Source organism: Engraulis encrasicolus, chromosome 5 (assembly GCF_034702125.1).
Source record: "Engraulis encrasicolus isolate BLACKSEA-1 chromosome 5, IST_EnEncr_1.0, whole genome shotgun sequence".
Taxonomy (NCBI): Eukaryota; Metazoa; Chordata; class Actinopteri; order Clupeiformes; family Engraulidae; genus Engraulis; species Engraulis encrasicolus.
The window spans coordinates 18,491,835-18,509,334 of record NC_085861.1 but is presented as its reverse complement, the minus strand read 5'-3'; the positions used below and the strand labels follow the sequence as shown (position 1 = coordinate 18,509,334).

At 43.8% G+C, this 17,500-nt stretch overlaps 2 protein-coding genes across 2 annotated transcripts in view; both read left to right on the top strand.

The window, feature by feature from the left end:
* The window catches only part of ntd5 (ntl-dependent gene 5), an 18,738-nt gene extending 14,224 nt beyond the window's left edge, over positions 1 to 4,514 (top strand). Inside the window, exons 6-8 of the mRNA XM_063198031.1 lie at positions 639 to 818; positions 2,471 to 2,668; positions 3,708 to 4,514. Of these exons, the coding sequence (XP_063054101.1) occupies positions 639 to 818; positions 2,471 to 2,668; positions 3,708 to 3,796 (467 nt within the window). The 3' untranslated portion in view covers positions 3,797 to 4,514. The remainder of the gene's footprint in view (positions 1 to 638; positions 819 to 2,470; positions 2,669 to 3,707) is intronic.
* Positions 4,515 to 4,830: 316 nt separating this feature from the next.
* On the top strand, positions 4,831 to 12,043 carry LOC134449053 (zinc finger E-box-binding homeobox 2). The gene is made up of 2 exons (XM_063198815.1): positions 4,831 to 4,890; positions 7,087 to 12,043. The coding sequence occupies exon 2, from the start codon at positions 7,661 to 7,663 to the stop codon at positions 10,235 to 10,237; it is 2,577 nt and encodes an 858-aa protein (XP_063054885.1). The 5' UTR covers positions 4,831 to 4,890; positions 7,087 to 7,660; the 3' UTR covers positions 10,238 to 12,043.
* Positions 12,044 to 17,500: the final 5,457 nt, after the last annotated feature.

Genomic DNA, 17,500 nt, shown 5'->3' with positions numbered 1-17,500 from the left:
GGCCTAACGGTAGGGCACTCGATTATTACACCGGCGACCCAGGTTCGATTTTGGCCCGGGTCATTTGCCAATCCTTCCTTGTCTCTCCCCCCACTCACTTTCTGTCTCTCTTCCACTGCCCTGTCCAAAATAAAGGCAAAAAGCCCTAAAAAAAGCCTTGCTTTTGCACAGATGTCAAACAGTATATTGCCTCCTGTTGGGACATTGTGAAAGGACAGTCTGAGACAGTTGAACAAATGCTGTTCTGATGATGCCGTACTGCCCTCATGTGGCTCTCACATGTAACTACCATTTCACACTGTAGCGCCCACGCACAGTAGATACTAGATACATTCTAGACACAGCCTCACAACTGAATACAACGTATTTGAGAGGCAGTGATTGCAGAAAACAATTAGTCTTGCCTCATTCATTCTTTAATTTGTATGATTGATTAATTGATTGATTTTGTTTATTGACATTGTACATGGCATTAAAAAGGTAGGGGCCTATACAAATAAACAAGTCATAAATATGTCTCGAAAACCATGTACAACACGTCAAAAAGATAACACAAAAAAGCTTAGGGAGCTTGTTTCCATTGTGGTCCTTGATGTCCATTGTCTATCTTTCTGTTTGTCTGGCTGTCTGTTTCCTAGGGATGTTTTGCTCCCCTCCAGCTGAAGTGGAAAATGGCTACCTCGTAGCTGTCCAAAGAAAGGAATATGATGTGGATGACACTATCTATTACTTGTGCAAGAAGACATACGCTTTAGATGGGCCAAATAAAGTCACCTGTCTGTCAAATGGCAGCTGGAGTGCAATCCCCTTTTGTCGTGGTAAGTATGATTGACAAATGCAGTTATGAATCACGTACACAGTGGAAAAAAAACACTAGTTTGATATTTATTTTCAAGTATCATAAACATTGTGAATAATGCATTAATTAAATAGGCCTATGCAGTTGTTACAACTAAAAATAAATCAAATGTCAGCCTTCTTGAAAGTAGGCCATCTTGACAAAAGCTGTGGGGGACACGGGGGACACGGCAGAACATACTGCCCCACTCTCCACAGACCACGTTTTTTAGGATATAATTGGTAACACTTTCTATGAAGCCCATATCTATAGCGCATTATGAGCGCATTTATAGCAAATTATAATGCACATTATAATTACTTACAACGCATTACGACTACACCGATGATGTTTCATGATGCTTTATGTTAACAGTAATGAATAACCATGAATCTAGCTTATAATACTTTATAAATCCAAGGGTGTTATGAGTGCTCATGACAGGATATAAACTACAGGCTGCCTGATGGGGCTTACAGTACATTATGATGCATTATAGATGTGCATTATACAGTGCATTATAGATGCATCCATATGAACTTCACTTTACATAGAGCACACATTGACGACTTATGATCTCACATGAAACATTATAGCATCGTATGAGCCCTTATGGCAGTTTATCATCCAGGTCTGTGCATAGAGGGGTATAGGTACTCATAATGTACTATAAGCCCCATCAGGCAGCCTGTAGTTTATAGCCAGTCATGAGCACTCATGACACCCTTGGATTTATAAAGCATTATAAGCTAGATTCATAGTTATTCATAACTATTAATATAAAGCATCATGAAGCATTATGAGTGTAGTCATAATACGTTGTAAGTAATTATAATGTGCTTTATAATTTGTTATAAATGCGCTTATAATGTTGGCTTTAAGTAAAGTGTTACCATATAATTAAAGTATAATGCAGTTCAACCAATTCATGCAGCCAATTGCTCTATTTTTACGTTGGTTCTACCTTCTACTGTGTCTAAAATGTCTCCAAAATATACCCACCCATAAAAGGCCAAAGAGTTTTTCTAAAATAATCTCACAAAGTTATTGATGCTTGTTTGTCACACTAAAACAAACAAAAGACACCACATCACTCCAGTACTTTGCTCATTGCACTGGCTACCAGTGAGATATAGAATTGACTTTAAAACTCTTCTGATAGTTTATAAATCATTAAATGGCTTATGCCCTAAATGTAAATATGCTTGAACAATATCGTCCTAATAGATGTCTTAGGTCTTCAGAATCTTCTCTACTGGCTACTGGCTCTATGGTCAAATCTAGACAGGGTGAAATGGCATTTAGTCATTATGCTGCAAAATGCTGGAACCTGACTCCTGTCCAAAAACGGCTTTGTTCTCATGCCTTTGGTGATAGTTAGTTAATTATATACTACCTATAACACAATATAGTTTTTTTTCTTCTTCTCTTTTCTCTTTTTCTAATCTTTAGCACATTGAATAACAATTATTTATGATAATGTGCTATATATAACTAATTTTGATTGATTGATTGATTGATTGATTGATTGATTGATTGATTGATTGATTGATTGATTGATACCTTTCTGAGTCAGATATGATGAAGATGTCATGCCTAACTAATGTATTTCTCTGATGTCGATTGGTTAAGCACGCTGCCCAATCCCAGCAGAGCGTAGCAGGATCATTATTGATGGGCCCAAGCGCTGGCCTTTCGATGTGACAGATGGGGTCGTTCAACATGGGGACAACGTGACATTTTTCTGCAAACACCCACGGAAACAGTGCAGCTACACTGCTATGGAAACCTGCTTTGACGGACAGCTCCAAGCACCAAGCTGCTACATTGGTGAGGCCATATTCACTTGATTGAAAGTAAAGTCAAGTTTATTTAGAGTAACGGCAAGCACAGACACCATATATATGCACAGATTCAAAGTAGGACAGGATATATACAAGAAAACACACAAGAGGCCTTGGCTGTGGTTCAAAAGGCTTAGACTCTGTCAGGCCTGGTCTGGGACTGAAAATTAGCCCGGGCATTTTTGCCATGGACCAGTCCCTCACATGACACCCTGGCTTTCTATGATATTTTGATAAGCTCAGTCCACTGTCTATATTAAAGATAGGTCAACAGGCCAACCCATCTAAATTGAGAGCCAGTCTCTACAAAACAAAACAAAACAAATAAACAAACAAACAAACAAACAAACAAACAAAAACAATAGCATTGGCCCCTGATGACTGTCGGCCCACCGGGAAAATGCCCTGTATACCAGATTATCAATCCAGCCCTGGACTCTGTACTGTTACGCTGCTGGGGACCCGGATTCATTTCCAGCCCGAGGTCATTTCCTGATCCTCCCTCATCTCGCTCTCCCACTCATTTCCTGTCTCTCTCAAACTGCCCTGTCTAAATAAAGTCTGAGAGCCCCCCAAAATATCAGGAAACACACACACACACACACACACACACACACACACACACACACACACACACACACACACACACACGCACACGCACGCACGCACGCACGCACACACACACACACACACACTCACACACACACCAACACACACACACACACACACACACACACACACACACACACACACACACACACGCACACGCACACACACACACACACACACACACGACAGTTCCTGCAACTGCGACTGTGTTACTTCAAATGCCTGTAACATTTAAACAACATGGACATTTAAACGGCAACACAAAAACGCCATTAGAAATACAATATCTGAAATATTTTCCCAAGAATTCATCTTGTCTGTCGGAAGAATAATCTATCTGTCTGCCCTTTTGTTTCTTCCTTCCCTCTCTCTCTCTCTCTCTCTCTCTCTCTCTCTCTCTCTCTCTCTCTTTACAGAACCCACATGGCTGCAATATAAGCTCTTCCCACACCGTCTTGTCTCAGAAATTGACTCGTGTAGCCCTGATGACCTGGTTGACCTCTGATGTAACAAGGGGTCTCTTGATGCCGGTTTACATCGCCAACTATGTACAGCTGCGCAAACACTAAATCAATATGTTTACCTGGAGAAAATTGCAAAGGCATTCTACACAGTGCACAGGGATGGGGGGCAGGGCAGGGCAGCCCCATTGGCAGACGTCGAGAGAAGAATGATGTTTCTTTCTCACAGAACACCAAGCATTCTTCTTCTGTAGTAATAACCTTCTTCATGTGTGTAATCGAAAAAAAAAAGTGTTATTGCAAAACTGTCTTACATTTGGGAAAGTTATTTCTTGTGTGTGTGTGTGTGTGTGTGTGTGTGTGTGTGTGTGTGTGTGTGTGTGTGTGTGTGTGTGTGTGTGTGTGTGTGTGTGTGTGTGTGTGTGTGTGTGACATGATGTATCATCTGCCTGACAATGTTCTTCAACTGAATCAGAAATGTGCCTGATGATAGCCTAGGTATTCAACTTTCTATTAACCAATGACAACTCAAAACTTTGAGGCTCAGAAGTCAGATGTTTATTGTCAGGTAGGCTATAGTTTTCGTGCAGATAGACGTTTTTGTTTTGTCTCCAACAATGTTTTTTCCCCCAAAGCTGATCTGTAACTTACTCTCAAAGTAATTGTTTTCATGTTTTCTATTTTCCCTCACATATTCTGGCCTTCTATTCAAGGGCAATGTTGTTTTGTCTGGGACGTAGGCCTATCAAGTGGAAGCTTGAGAAGGCTGTTTCGTGATATTAAAAACATTTGCAATAAACTATGATTTCAATAAATTAGTCTCTTTTTTGAATACATGTTGAATAATGTAACTCTTAAAAATTACATCAGTGTTCAAATGGAAACACGTGATGTTTTCGAGTTGTGTAGCACTTTCAGAGGGGTTGCAGAAAATAAAAGATGATTTGAGTACAACTTTAACATGTAGAACTAGGCCTATCCCTGCCGGACACAGAAAATTGCGACACCAAAATATCCCCCCTCCCATTCGCTTAGCTCACAGCAGTGCTCCACGGTCACCCATTCATATTTGGTCCTCCGGAAGTGTCTGAGGGTCGGGTGAGCCGGAGCCTATGCGATCGACAGACTCTCGTGGAGAGTAAGCGCTTTCAAATTCATTTTCAAACGAGCACAAAGTGTTTTGAGAACCTACAGCACCTGAACTAAATGTGTGTTGCTTAAGTTTGATGTATAATCGATTCGACCAGTGCTGTGATGGTTTAGAAAGTTGTCAAAGCGGGTTCAGACCGAGCCGTGCTGCAAGCTTTGCCACCCCGGCTCGAACCCTTGGTACGCTGCACATAAAATGGCTGGTTGAAGGTCCGAATGTGATGGTTGACGAGTCGACAGAAAGAGATGAATGCAGATTGTTGGACTAGGGAATAGCGGGAGCGCACTAGTATTCGCTATAGATGTCGATGTCAAAAATTAGTTAAGTCTCGGGTTCGACAGGGATGCAGTCATGTGCTGTTCTGTCACCTCAATGGCATCGGACCTCCGACTTGTAATGGCGTCTGTCTGTTTCGCTTCTCCACCTATGCGAATCAGCTGTTGTTATTGCACTCAATGAAGATCAAACTCTAACCCGTGTTACTTATGTTTGCCTCCGTGTAAATAAAGAGCACATATTTGCCTGCGATAGCCCATCATATTGATTGGGTGGGTTGATGATAAAAATGCGCTGGGTCCGGAAGGGCTAATGCGAGGCTATAGGCTACAATGGTACAATGTCACTCGAACCCTCAGCAGATCATACGCGAGGATGTGCTGCAAATGAACCATCTTTCACGCAACATTAAGACACGATGCAATGCCTTACCAGTGTAACATAGCGTTACATTGTTGCTGTTATGCTAGACCGAATCCACGTGGTAGGCTACATTCGCCTGTCATTTTGCAGGATGACAGCTGGATGGAGTTCATTCGACTAGCGCAGGGGTGTTGTTCGTGCACTTTTCTTTCATTGTGAAGACAACAGATGCTGCCAACATCCGTTGTGGTGGGCTACAAAGCGTGGCGGCTCATGAAAACGGAATATTAGTTTTTCAAGCAGTGTTATCTGTTTGCAAGTGTTTTTAAAATAGGAAATGCACTCTGAAGTAGCGAAGGACTAATCTAATTTCTTGAAGTAGGCTATTTTACAGCACTAGTTTACCCACAGGGATGCCTGTGTAAATGCCCAAACCTAGGCTATTTGATTTAATGTAAAATAATGCAAAAGTTAACACTAGGCTTCGTCATCACTGAATTATAATTTGACCAGAGTATTTTCAGTCGATGGCTGGGCTTTTCAAAATGATGTGATTATTGGCAATATTATTGAATCATTTTTGTCATGTTCATCGTACTTCTTTAATATGTTTACCAGATACAAATCCCCAACCTCTTACACAGGGTTGGAAGTTGATGTTGGCTCTTGCAATAAAGCAATTCTTCACCAGAGGGAGACAACGTTGCTCAATCAGTCCATGGCTTTGTCCATTACGTTTCCCAAGTTACCCATATTTGGCTTGGGGCCATGTATTCTTTTTTCTTGTCTCTTCTTCTTCTTCTTCTTCTTCTTCTTCTTCTTCTTCTTCTTCTTCTTCTTCTTCTTCTTCTTCTTCTTCTTCTTCTTCTTCTTCTTCTTCTTCTTCTTCTTCTTCTTCTTCTTCTTCTTCTTCTTTTTCTTCTTCTTTAACAAACTCACCTATCCGCTATCACTTCATGCATTACATTCACTGTGAATTAGTTGACATATGGCATAAACGCAAGGAAAGCGTTACCTTCAATGAAATGTAGGCCCAATGTGATAGTCGTGTATTAGCTGAAGTGTTCCAGTTGTCATTGTGGATTTTTTATTTTGTTTTATTTTTGTTAGTATTTTTTGGGGCCTTCCGGCCTTTATTATTACAGGACAGTGGCGAACAGACAGGAAATGACTGGGAGAGGGAGATGGGGGAGGGCCGGGAAATGACCCTGGTCGGACTCGAACCGGGGTCCCCATGGGCATGCAAGCCCAAATGTGGGGGGGTTAGCGCTCTGTGCCACAGCACCCCCCGCCCCCCTTTTCCCAACAAACTCGCCTATCAGCTATCACTTCATGCATTACATTCACTGTGAATTAGTTGACGTATTACATGGCATAAACACAAGGAAAGCCTTACCTTCAATGAAATGTAGGCCCAATGTGATAAACGTGTATTAACTGGAAGTGTCTCAGTTGTCACTGTGGATTTTATCGGCACATTTCTTACAAGGGTGTTAATGTTCACATTGCCATAAGCTATATAAATGTTATTTCCTTCCTTTTCAGATTCGTGGGCATGTTCTGCATTGGCTTCCATCAGAGGTGTTCACCAATGGTGACCTAAACCAACCAGAGATGGTCCACCCTGCTTATATCCACGAGGGGAAAATGGACATCATCACCCAGACACTGCAACGCGGCCTTCATGAGAACTTATGGCCAAATGGGGACGTGGCCTATCCTCCAGCTCCAGGATGCCTTCTGCCGGTGACGAGGTCCCCGAAGAGGCAGAGTATGCGGTGGAAGCAACACTTCACATCGCTAGGGGTGTTGCAGCAGACCACCCTGCCATCTGAAACAGTCCTAGTTGAACCAAAGTACTGAAAACCGTATGCCTCTGGAGTTTTCGTGTGCAGTGAAGAGGTTTTGTGAGCCAAAGACAACGCTGTGTGGATATCTCTTACGACACCGGGTGTTAACACTCCATTAAATAGTTATATATATATATGGACATACTTTCCAGGGGAGCACTTGCAGCTCAGAACTGTGATACTAATATAAGGTTTTTTTTGTTGTTTTTTGCCAAGAAGCTAGTCAAGATAAGGTTCCCCAAAGACAGTAGTGTATTCTGGCCTTTAAAATGGAATCAAACAGTTGCTTGGCAGACACAAGCCATGCGGAAATCCAAATGATGGGAAAAGACGAGGGTTCTTCTGATGTCGCGGATAAGTCACCAGTACTGGGGCAGAATCTATCACCACACGGAATGAGGTCTTTAAATGACCCCGAGCCCACGGATGCAAATCCTGCCATGCCTATTAAGAAAGAGAAAGAAGAAGAAGTTGTGGTGGGTTGCAATGACTCTCTCATAACGAGCACTCAGGGACTGGAGAAGAAAGTTAAAATCGAACCCTTGACTACAACTGAGAGCCTCATGCTTGAGAGTCAAAATCAAAAGAATCAGGCAACGGAAAGCTACAGCGAGGCATTGCACCTATTTCCATGGAAAGGAAAAACTATTTACGACTATAAAGCAGATGACACCGTTGAGGTGCTCGACTTGAGCCTGCCCAAGAGAAAGAGAGAGCGCAGCTTCAGGGACAGGTGCGTGTGGATCACAGGGGACGACGGGACGTGCGAGAGCTCATTAGTGATGGAAGTCGACGAGATCGACGAGGTGAGGTCGGGGCCTGAGGTCGAGGACGACGATGACGAGGGCAATGACGTCGACTCTCCCTGGGAGGTGGAGGACATGCAGTGGGGAGACATGGCAGTCCCTGACCAAGCCTCCCTGTCACCTCCACTAGGGGGTGCTGCTGCTGCTGCTGATGATGATGAGGAAATGCTCCTCATCGATATTGAAGGTGTTCCGTACACACTCACACCTGATGGGACGAAAATACCCCAACCGGACTCGGAGGAGCTCACGGAACAGGCTGACACCGCCACGGCAACCATTGATAATGACCAACCCTGCTCCTCCTCTTCCTCGTCAGCTCTGACTGAAAGGGCGCAGTCTGAACAGAACGCGTTGCACAGCTCAGTCAGTTTAGATAAAATGTCTTCAGACGGGGCAACTGCTAATATTCAGTATGCAGCATTTCAATCCAACCCTGTACTTTCCAATATGTCTCAGCTGTCTGTTTTACCCGCGTTGTCCGGGTTATCCTCTCAGCCAATTCACGTCATGGCAAACAGCACATCAAACACACCTATTCTACTCCTGCCTTCCTCCCAGCTACAGGCCAGCTGCTCCACCTCCTCCTCCGCAAGTGAGACAAAGACGACGGGGCTGATGGCTCTTTCGCTCCCTATAGGTCTCGCTCAAAACCCTCAGTCGTCACAAATGTTTTTTGTACTGTCTTCGTTGCCGGTGTCCTCTACCCAGACCTCTGCCACTCAGCTTCCTGTCCTCGCTGCTGCTTCCTCAGGTCAGCTCTCACAAATCTCACAAATCGCATCCATGTCCTCCGTGGCCCTTCCCTTAACCACTACTAGCCTGTCAGGTGTAGGATCGACAGTGGTAGCGTCGAACCCCCCGCTTGTCAATCTCTTAGTTCCCGAGCCCCAGTGTTCGACTGTTTCAGGATCAGATAAGCTAGTAGGCAATCCTTCCCCTTCTGCTGCTTCTACCGCCGCCACTGCTTCACCCATAGGTACAAGCCATGTCAGTTCGACAAGTCTAAGCAGACAAGGGACTAGTGACAAGTCAGACAGCTGGATGCCCAAGTCGTTCCGAGAGGCTTTGCTCAGGCCCACTTCCTCGCCCGAGTATGTGACTGCACAGCCTCCTGATACCCAAACACAAGGCTCCGAGTTTCTGTCTGCATCCAGCTCACCCGCTAAACGTCCACGCCATCTTCCTTCGGCCTTGTCGTCTGATGTCTCAGACCGTCACAGTCCCAAAGTCCAACCGTTTCCAAAAGCAGAGCCAGGGTCCGTCGTGCCCAACCTCGAGAACATGTTAGACTTTCGCTTGGCCTCGCATGACGAGCAGCTCGTCACCTCCTCGTCCCCGACGCCGCCGCCCCTCTCCCCGTCAGGCTCCGTCGGCCTCTCCTCTGCCAATCAGCTGCCCTCGGAGGCCGGCGGGTCCCCGTCCTCGGACCCCAACTCGGGCCCGCGCCGCATCCTCTACTGCCCCTACTGCCCGCGCGTCTTCTACTACCTGTCGGACCTGGAGCGCCACTCCATCACCCACTCGCAGAGCAAGCCGCACGTGTGCCCGCTGTGCGGCAAGGCCTTCAAGCGCTCCAGCCACCTGGAGCGCCACAAGCACATCCACACGGGCCAGCGGAACTTCGTCTGCGCCATCTGCAGCAAGCGCTTCCGCGAGGCGGGCGAGCTGATGCGGCACCAGCGCGTGCACACGGGCGAGAAGCCCTACCAGTGCTCACTGTGCCACATGCGCTTCGCCGAGCGCAACACGCTGCGGCGACACACCAAGCGCAAGCACCAGGGCCGCGAGCAGGAGGCCATGGACGCGGACGGTGGCCGTGGTGGTGGCGGCGGCACGGCGTCCTCCTCGCAGACCATGGTGCTGGTTGAGCAGGAGGAGAGCGCTGAGTGGTACAGCTCGGAGGTGCCTGAGCAGTACTCTGAGGAGGAGGAGGGGTATGGGGAGGTGGAGGGCGATGGGGAGGTGGAGGGGGAGGTGGACAGGGAGAGGGAGGAGGGCAAAGATGGAGAGGAGGAGGTGGTCAAAGATGGAGAGTGAGGTGAAATGCTGTCTATGGACAGAAACACGGTGACTTTTCAAACAGTTGTGACCTCCCCAGCCCCAACCACCACCTCTATGGTCTGATTATTGTTCATGTAATGGACAGACCCTAAAGAGTTGCGGTTTAGAGATGTCGTGTTTTATGGTGTGATATTAAGCAGAATAGCTTGATGAGGATGGTTTTTTTTGCCCTTTTGGCTGCAGACTTATTTCCTTTTTGTTATTATAATTATTATTATGATTATTATTCTTATTATTTGCGATTATACTTAACGCAACGGAATGATCTGTTTTACATTTTTTTATGTATTTATAAAATATACTACCTTTTTGTAAATTTTCTTTTACACTTTGCATATGATTTTAATCTCGCCGTGCACTGTTTTTTTTTTTTCATTAGATGTGATCAATTCATCACTTTATGGTTTCTAATGTAGGTATAATCAATTTGGTTTCCTCATAAATTGCAGTGACCACAAGGAAGGGTGACACGATTTCATTTTTGGTTAGACTTTCCTTGACGCCGGCGTCATACGCATGTCATAACTGTGTCATAATAGTGTCAAAACGGTGTCATGACACTGTCATGGATGAGTCATAAACATGATGTCAATGTCATAAACGTTTATGGTCATGAAAAGTTGTCATTGTTAAGGCTGTCTTTACCATAACTGAATGTCACTTACTGACAGTCATAAAATGTTTACGACATGGACATAATGTTTATGACACATGAATGACTGCGTTACGACACTGTTATGGCACTTATGTCATACATATGATGCCGGCGTCAAGTAAAGTGTTACCTCATTTTTTAAGTGTAAAGAACTAAGCTACATAAAGGTATTAAAAAGCCAATTGTATTTACATTGAACATGTATTTACTTTGCACCAATCATTCCTACATATACAGTAGAGGCTCAGAGACACTGCAAAACATCCGCCAATGTTTCATCATCTTTGATTTCTTGAAATCCCCCACAAAGCTTTGGCATTGATGCCATTTAAACACCCAAATATAAATGACCGTGTACATTCCAATATGCGACCTTGCTTCCTTCACTTGTGCTTGTGGTGTGGCCTCGCCCGCCTCCTGGCCCCTCCTCCGTGGAGAAAACGATTAAGTTTCCCAGCTGTCAGCCTAGCCACAACAACTTTTGGGGGACTGTTTTTCATTCACCATCCCAATTGCAAATGAGAAAAAGACTTTGCAATTGAGCTTTTGCAAGATATTGAAATATAATGCTGTTGTCAGTGATGTCATCATGACATATTACTTCCTGGTACGAGGCCACAAGCACAAGTGGAGGACGCAAGATCGCATATTGGAACGCACCCACTGTCTTAGTAGCAAGGTGTTAGCCAGCCCTTGGGGAGATGACATAGGTCAATTAGCTAGCTAGTGTGGATCAGATACGTTCCGGGTAATTATGAGAGTGAATATTTGCACTGTGCGATTATGCTTTGCTTGTTAACCCCTGTGTTTCACTCAGCTGCTCCCGTGTAATTATCTGGGCAATTTAGCACATGGCAGCAGCCACCACTGCACAGCCACAGCCACCGCCACAGCCACCGCCACCGCCACCCAGCCTGAGATTTGGCCGTCTGCTCCCTCCCTCCGAGATATCGCTGAATCAGCTCAACTGTGTGGGGCCTACTTTGCCACTTCATAATTGCCAGTCCCTTTTTCTTTTTCTATTTAATGTCTGTCAAAAAAAGAATTGTGTTTTTATTCTTCTAAATATTCTATCCTCACAATAAAGAACTGCTGAAAACGTACACGATTAACTATCCGTAGCAAAGCTGTAGTCTAATTTATGGGGCGATACATTTTTTTCTCTGTCAAAGTTGCCACTATTTCTACTGTATGTGTGCAAAAGGTTACAGTTTGGTTACTGTACATGCGGGTGTATTCTTCCCCAGTTGGGAATGTCAGTGGTGTAAATGTTGCATTATGAGGTTTTGTGATATTTCTGCCCGTGTACACAAAATATAATAATCATGTCTCATGGTGTGGATATCGCATAATGCTGATTTGGTGTGGCTGTTCATGGAAGTGATCATCACACAGCCAGGGGCCTATTGAAGCTGGTTCAGGAGGAAACCAGGTGAAGTTCAGAGGTAAATCTAATAGAAGAGACTAGAGTCTTACCTGGATCTTAATGAGGACACCAGGCTCCTCTACGTATTACTGTAGATCTCAATTTCTTAAGAAAATGAGGATTCCAGGCTCTTCTATTAGATGATTTACCTCTTAACTTAACCTGGTTTACTCCTGAACCAGCTTCTTAGTACAGGCCCCTGGTCATGTGCAGCAGCTAGTCAGTGATGATAGCGTGGCTAAACACGACTCCAGACTATTCCATCACCACCAGTGATGTCCTCACATAGTGTACATATTTAGTGATGGTAAGGTCATTCCACGGCAATTGAAGAACCCTTTCTCTCACATGCTTCGCAAAATATTCTAAATGTCACTGGGTTTTCTCGTAAAATGTTAAAAGAAAATCTATATATTTTCAAAGATGTGGTGAAGCCTTCAGGAGAAAGCATGTTAAATATGCAATATAAAAGTTCATAAAGGTTGGAGCAGGCTTCACCCAACAAGTTTTTCTTCTTTTGAGAGTGCTGACCAAAATGTTGTAAAACTGAAAAGTAAGAAAAGGTTGCACCATGCATACAGTGGTGCTCATATGTTTACATACCCCAGCAGAATAAACGCTTTCTCTGCGATTTCTCACAAAATATGAAGGATTACACAAAACCTTTTTTCTCACTCATGGCTAGTGACTGGCTTAAGATATTTATTAGCAATATTCTGTGTTTACTCTTTCAAAAGCATGATCACAACCCAAACTACTCAAATGACCCTGTTCAAAAGTTTACATACCCTAGTTTCTGATGCTGAATATGGCCCTGTTTAACATCAGGGACCGCTCTAAATTGTTTGTGGTAGTTGTGGATAAGGCTCTTAATGTTCTCAGATGACAAAACAGCACATTCTTCCTGGCAGAATGGTTGTTTCCTATAATATCTTTGGGTGTCTTGCTGGAACCTCACATTTGAGGTTTCCCCTGAGTGGCTCAATGATGTTGAGATCAGGAGAGTGAGATGGTCGCTCAAAAACCTTCATTTTATTCTTTCTGAAGCTAATGACGGGTTGATTTGGCTTTCTGTGTCGAAATATTGTCATGTTGGCACCGTTGGAATTTCAATTCAGAAATGCAATATGAGGAGTTTGGTTGGAATCAAGCCAATGGGCAAGGGAATCATTGCATTGCAATGATCATTGCAAGGGAAATTGTTCAGGAGGCATAGGACAACCAAAAAATAACTTCAGGTGAAATATAGGACAACATGAAAAAATGTTTTAAACTGTACAGGAAAGAGGCACTTGAGGAAAGATGGGCTGTTGGGGGTTGCCAGGAGAAAGCCATTACCACAAAAATGCAAACATGTTATTTTGCATATGATACACCAAATAGCACAGTGAGAAGCATCAAAATGCCTGTGACAAAGTCATTTGGAAAAATGAAATCAATATGGAACTTTTTTAGACCACTATTAACAGTACCATTTGGAGAACAGTCAATGGAGCCTATGATGAAAGTTACACCATACCCTTCTGTGAAACATGGTCATGGACCACTGATTTCATGGGGACATTTGAGTTACAAATGCATTATACTTTTGATCCATACTCGCAGAATGATGAATACATTGCCCTGTGAAAAATACTGGAGGAAACTTGACACACATCAGCCTTGAAACTGCACATGGTCCATTGTTTGGACATGCCAACATGACAATATTTCAACACAGAAAGCCAAATCAACCCGTCACTAGCTTCAGAAAGAATAAAATGAAGTTTTTGAGCGACCGTCTCACTCTCCTGATCTCAACATCATTGAGCCATTAGGGGAAACCTCAAATGTGAGGTTCCAGCAAGACACCCAAAAATATTATAGGAAACAACCATTCTGCCAGGAAGAATGTGCTGTTTTGTCATCTGAGAACATTAAGAGCCTTATCCACAACTACCACAAACAATTTAGAGCGGTCCCTGATGTTAAACAGGGCCATATTCAGCATTAGAAACTAGGGTATGTAAACTTTTGAACAGGGTCATTTGGGTAGTTTGGGTTGTGATCATGCTTTTGAAAGAGTAAACACAGAATATTGCTAATAAATATCTTAAGCTAGTCACTAGCAATGAGTGAAAAAAAAGGTTTTGTGTAATCCTTCATATTTTGTGAGAAATCGCAAAGAAAGCGTTTATTCTGCTGGGGTATGTAAACATATGAGCACAACTGTAGATGCAAATATGCAATATAAAAAATATGCACTGTGCACTATTCTCAGGAAAAACCCCAAACCAAGAGCCTACTGGATGTTGAGAAGAATGATGCACTCTGAAGGCCTAAATAAGGCAATAAAACCTTGAGGGACTGTTGTGAGAGTGTGGGTTCATCTAGAGTGAACATGAATATTTCGCTACAACTACTATTCACAGGGGTGGATTTGGTAATCTGGCATACAGGGCGTTTTCCCAGTGGGCAGACAGTCCACAGGGGCCGATGCTGTTGTCTTTTCTTAATTTGTTCGTTTGCTTTCTCTCCCTTTAGATTCCGGCCCTCAATGTAGATGGGATGGTCCACTGGCCTATCTTTACAGTAATATAGACAGTGGACTGGACACAAATCGTAATATAGAGTAAAATTCCAAATCAAATCAGGGGTGTGTTTCTCAAAAGTGTATGCTGCATAAGCCAGCACTAGTTGGGAAAGTTACTCACACTGTAATGTACTACTTATTACATGTTACTGTCATTTAAAAGTAATGCCTTACATTACAACATTACTTTTTTTTAAAAGTAAGGCATTACACTACTTTTGCATTACTTTTAGTTACTTTAGCCAAAATGACTGGAAATAAGGATTTGGCAATCTACAGTGCAAATCTATGAGGTGGCATGACTTTCACCTGCCATCCACAAGTCGTTTTGGAAGCCTGCAGACTGAAAACCAACATTTTCAGGAATTGCGTCTTACCCACATACAATAAGGCCTAAGAAAAATAAAAGTTTGGTTCCGGTTGGTTGTCAGGTTTGGTCATCGTCCGGTCGGATTTTTTTTTTTATTTCCATTTTTTTTTTCAATTTCTTTTTTTTTATGTCCGACCCCCCAACCCCCCACATGCGCCAGATTTTGTCATAAACGTTGTTGAACAATGCCAAGGACGATAGTGGAGTTGAGGCTTGATAAGTACAGCTGAAGCTACAATTAAATATAAGCATTAATGAGCCAAGAGGCCTATAATATTTTATTTCAAATTGATTTATTTCAATTTTAGTGATGTTTAGTTTAACAAAAGTGAGGGGGGTGCAACGTACTCTTCCCCCCCGTCGGATAGCCTACCCTGCCGTGTCCCTGTCTCGTGCGAATGGGATGCATCCCCTCCTTTCCTGACTGATTTGGTGGTGCTATGGCACCTCTTCAAATTTTCAAATTGTTTGTAGGCTACTGTTTTTCGACGTGGAAAGCGGTTTGGGTTTCAAGTACAGTGTGCATTTAACTTAAATGTTCTTGGCGTCCTTATTTTCAATGGAGTCAAAGTAGTGGGCATATACCCATCTTGAAAACGAGCAAACTGGATCTTCTGGATCGGTCATCCTTTGTCAGCCTGCCATTTCGAGAGACGAAGCGTGAAAGAGGAAGTAATGTTCTGCGTGAAACTTTAAAATCTCTGCGCGGACGTAGGCTACCGTAGGCAATAGCTGATCTAGCGTGATCCGCGAACATTGTATAAAGAAAACAAAATACCCACACAAAATTTAGGTGAAAAAAATGCGTTGTAATGTGCAAGTTACTTGCATTGTAACGAGGACATATTACCGATTTTTTCCCCTGTAATCAGTTACATTACTGCGTTACTCAAAAAGGTAATGCATTACAGTAATTAGTTACTTTTGTAACGAGTTACTCCCAACACTGTAAGCCAGTTAGCAACTTGGGTAGTTGCCAAAGGGAAATTGCACTACAAACAACAAAGAAGCTAACATAGTTAGCATCTACGGTTTCGAGAAATGCACCCCAGAAAAGCAGGGTGCTGTGTGATGGACTAGTCTGTGCCAAAAGTCCCCGGGCTGTTTCCGGATTCCAGCCCTGCCCTAACTATTCATGTACCAGTGTGTCAAATTTCAGCCTTCTCTTGTATTGTACAGCTATTGTCCAGATAAAAAAAACAATGGACTGAACAGAATTGACACCCCCTGCCCCTATAACAGGCTTTTTGGCCTTTCTGGGGCCCCCGTTACGACATGACAGTGTGAGAGGCGACAGGAAGTGAGTGGGAGAGAGCAACTGTGGAGGATGGGGAAATGACCTCGGGCCGGAATCGTATCCGGGTCCCCGGTGATTTGATCCCAGTTTGAGCTACAGCCAAGCCCCACCTACTACTACAAAATGGTCAGCAAGGATACAACTTTCTATCCTTTCTCATAATATTGTAAGACATACATAGGCGTGCGCAGATAGGAACCAGGTGGTGCTAAAGCACCTGCCCCTTTGCCCTCCTGGACAAAAAAATGCCCTTTTTGAAAGTTCTTTTTTGTCACAATGCACAGTGGTCCAAGTTGACATGATAATCTGAAAATGCTTGATGCATGATTAAAAGCATGTCACAACAATGCCCCGATTTAATACATATCCTATGTAGCCTGGTATAGGCAGCTGGACGTTCCACGTCCCCAACACCTCCCCTTCAGCACCTGCCCCCCAAAATGTCTCTGCACGCCACTGAAGACACAAGCTCATGGAGATGAGATGTGTTCAGTTGGCATAAAACGACCCAACACTGTGATTATATAATAATGCACAGATAATGCCCGGTCGTGTCTCCATCTTCTGACTTGCTAATATGTGGGTGTAATCACTCAGGGTCCCATCCTCAGCTGCGGTGCTCACAGTAAAACACAGTCATCCATCCATCCATCCATCAGTGCCAGGCCTCCAGGCTGGAGGTGTGCACTTATTTAGCCGCGCCGCGTCTCCTGGGACACGGATGGATGATTAGAGGCCTGTTTGGAGAGCATAGTGCCAGATGTGCTGTGTGTGTGTGTTTGTGTGTGCGTGTGTGTGTGTGTGTGTGTGTGTGTGTGTCGTGTCGTGTCGTGTGTGTGTTTGTGTGTGTGTGTGTGTGTGTGTGTGTGTGTGTGTGTGTGTGTGTGTGTGTCTGTGCGTGTTTGTGCGTGCATGCTCG

Excerpts from the sequence above, each read along its gene's own strand:
- LOC134449053 (XM_063198815.1), top strand. The coding sequence starts at position 7,661 with ATGGAATCAAACAGTTGCTTGGCAGACACAAGCCATGCGGAAATCCAA.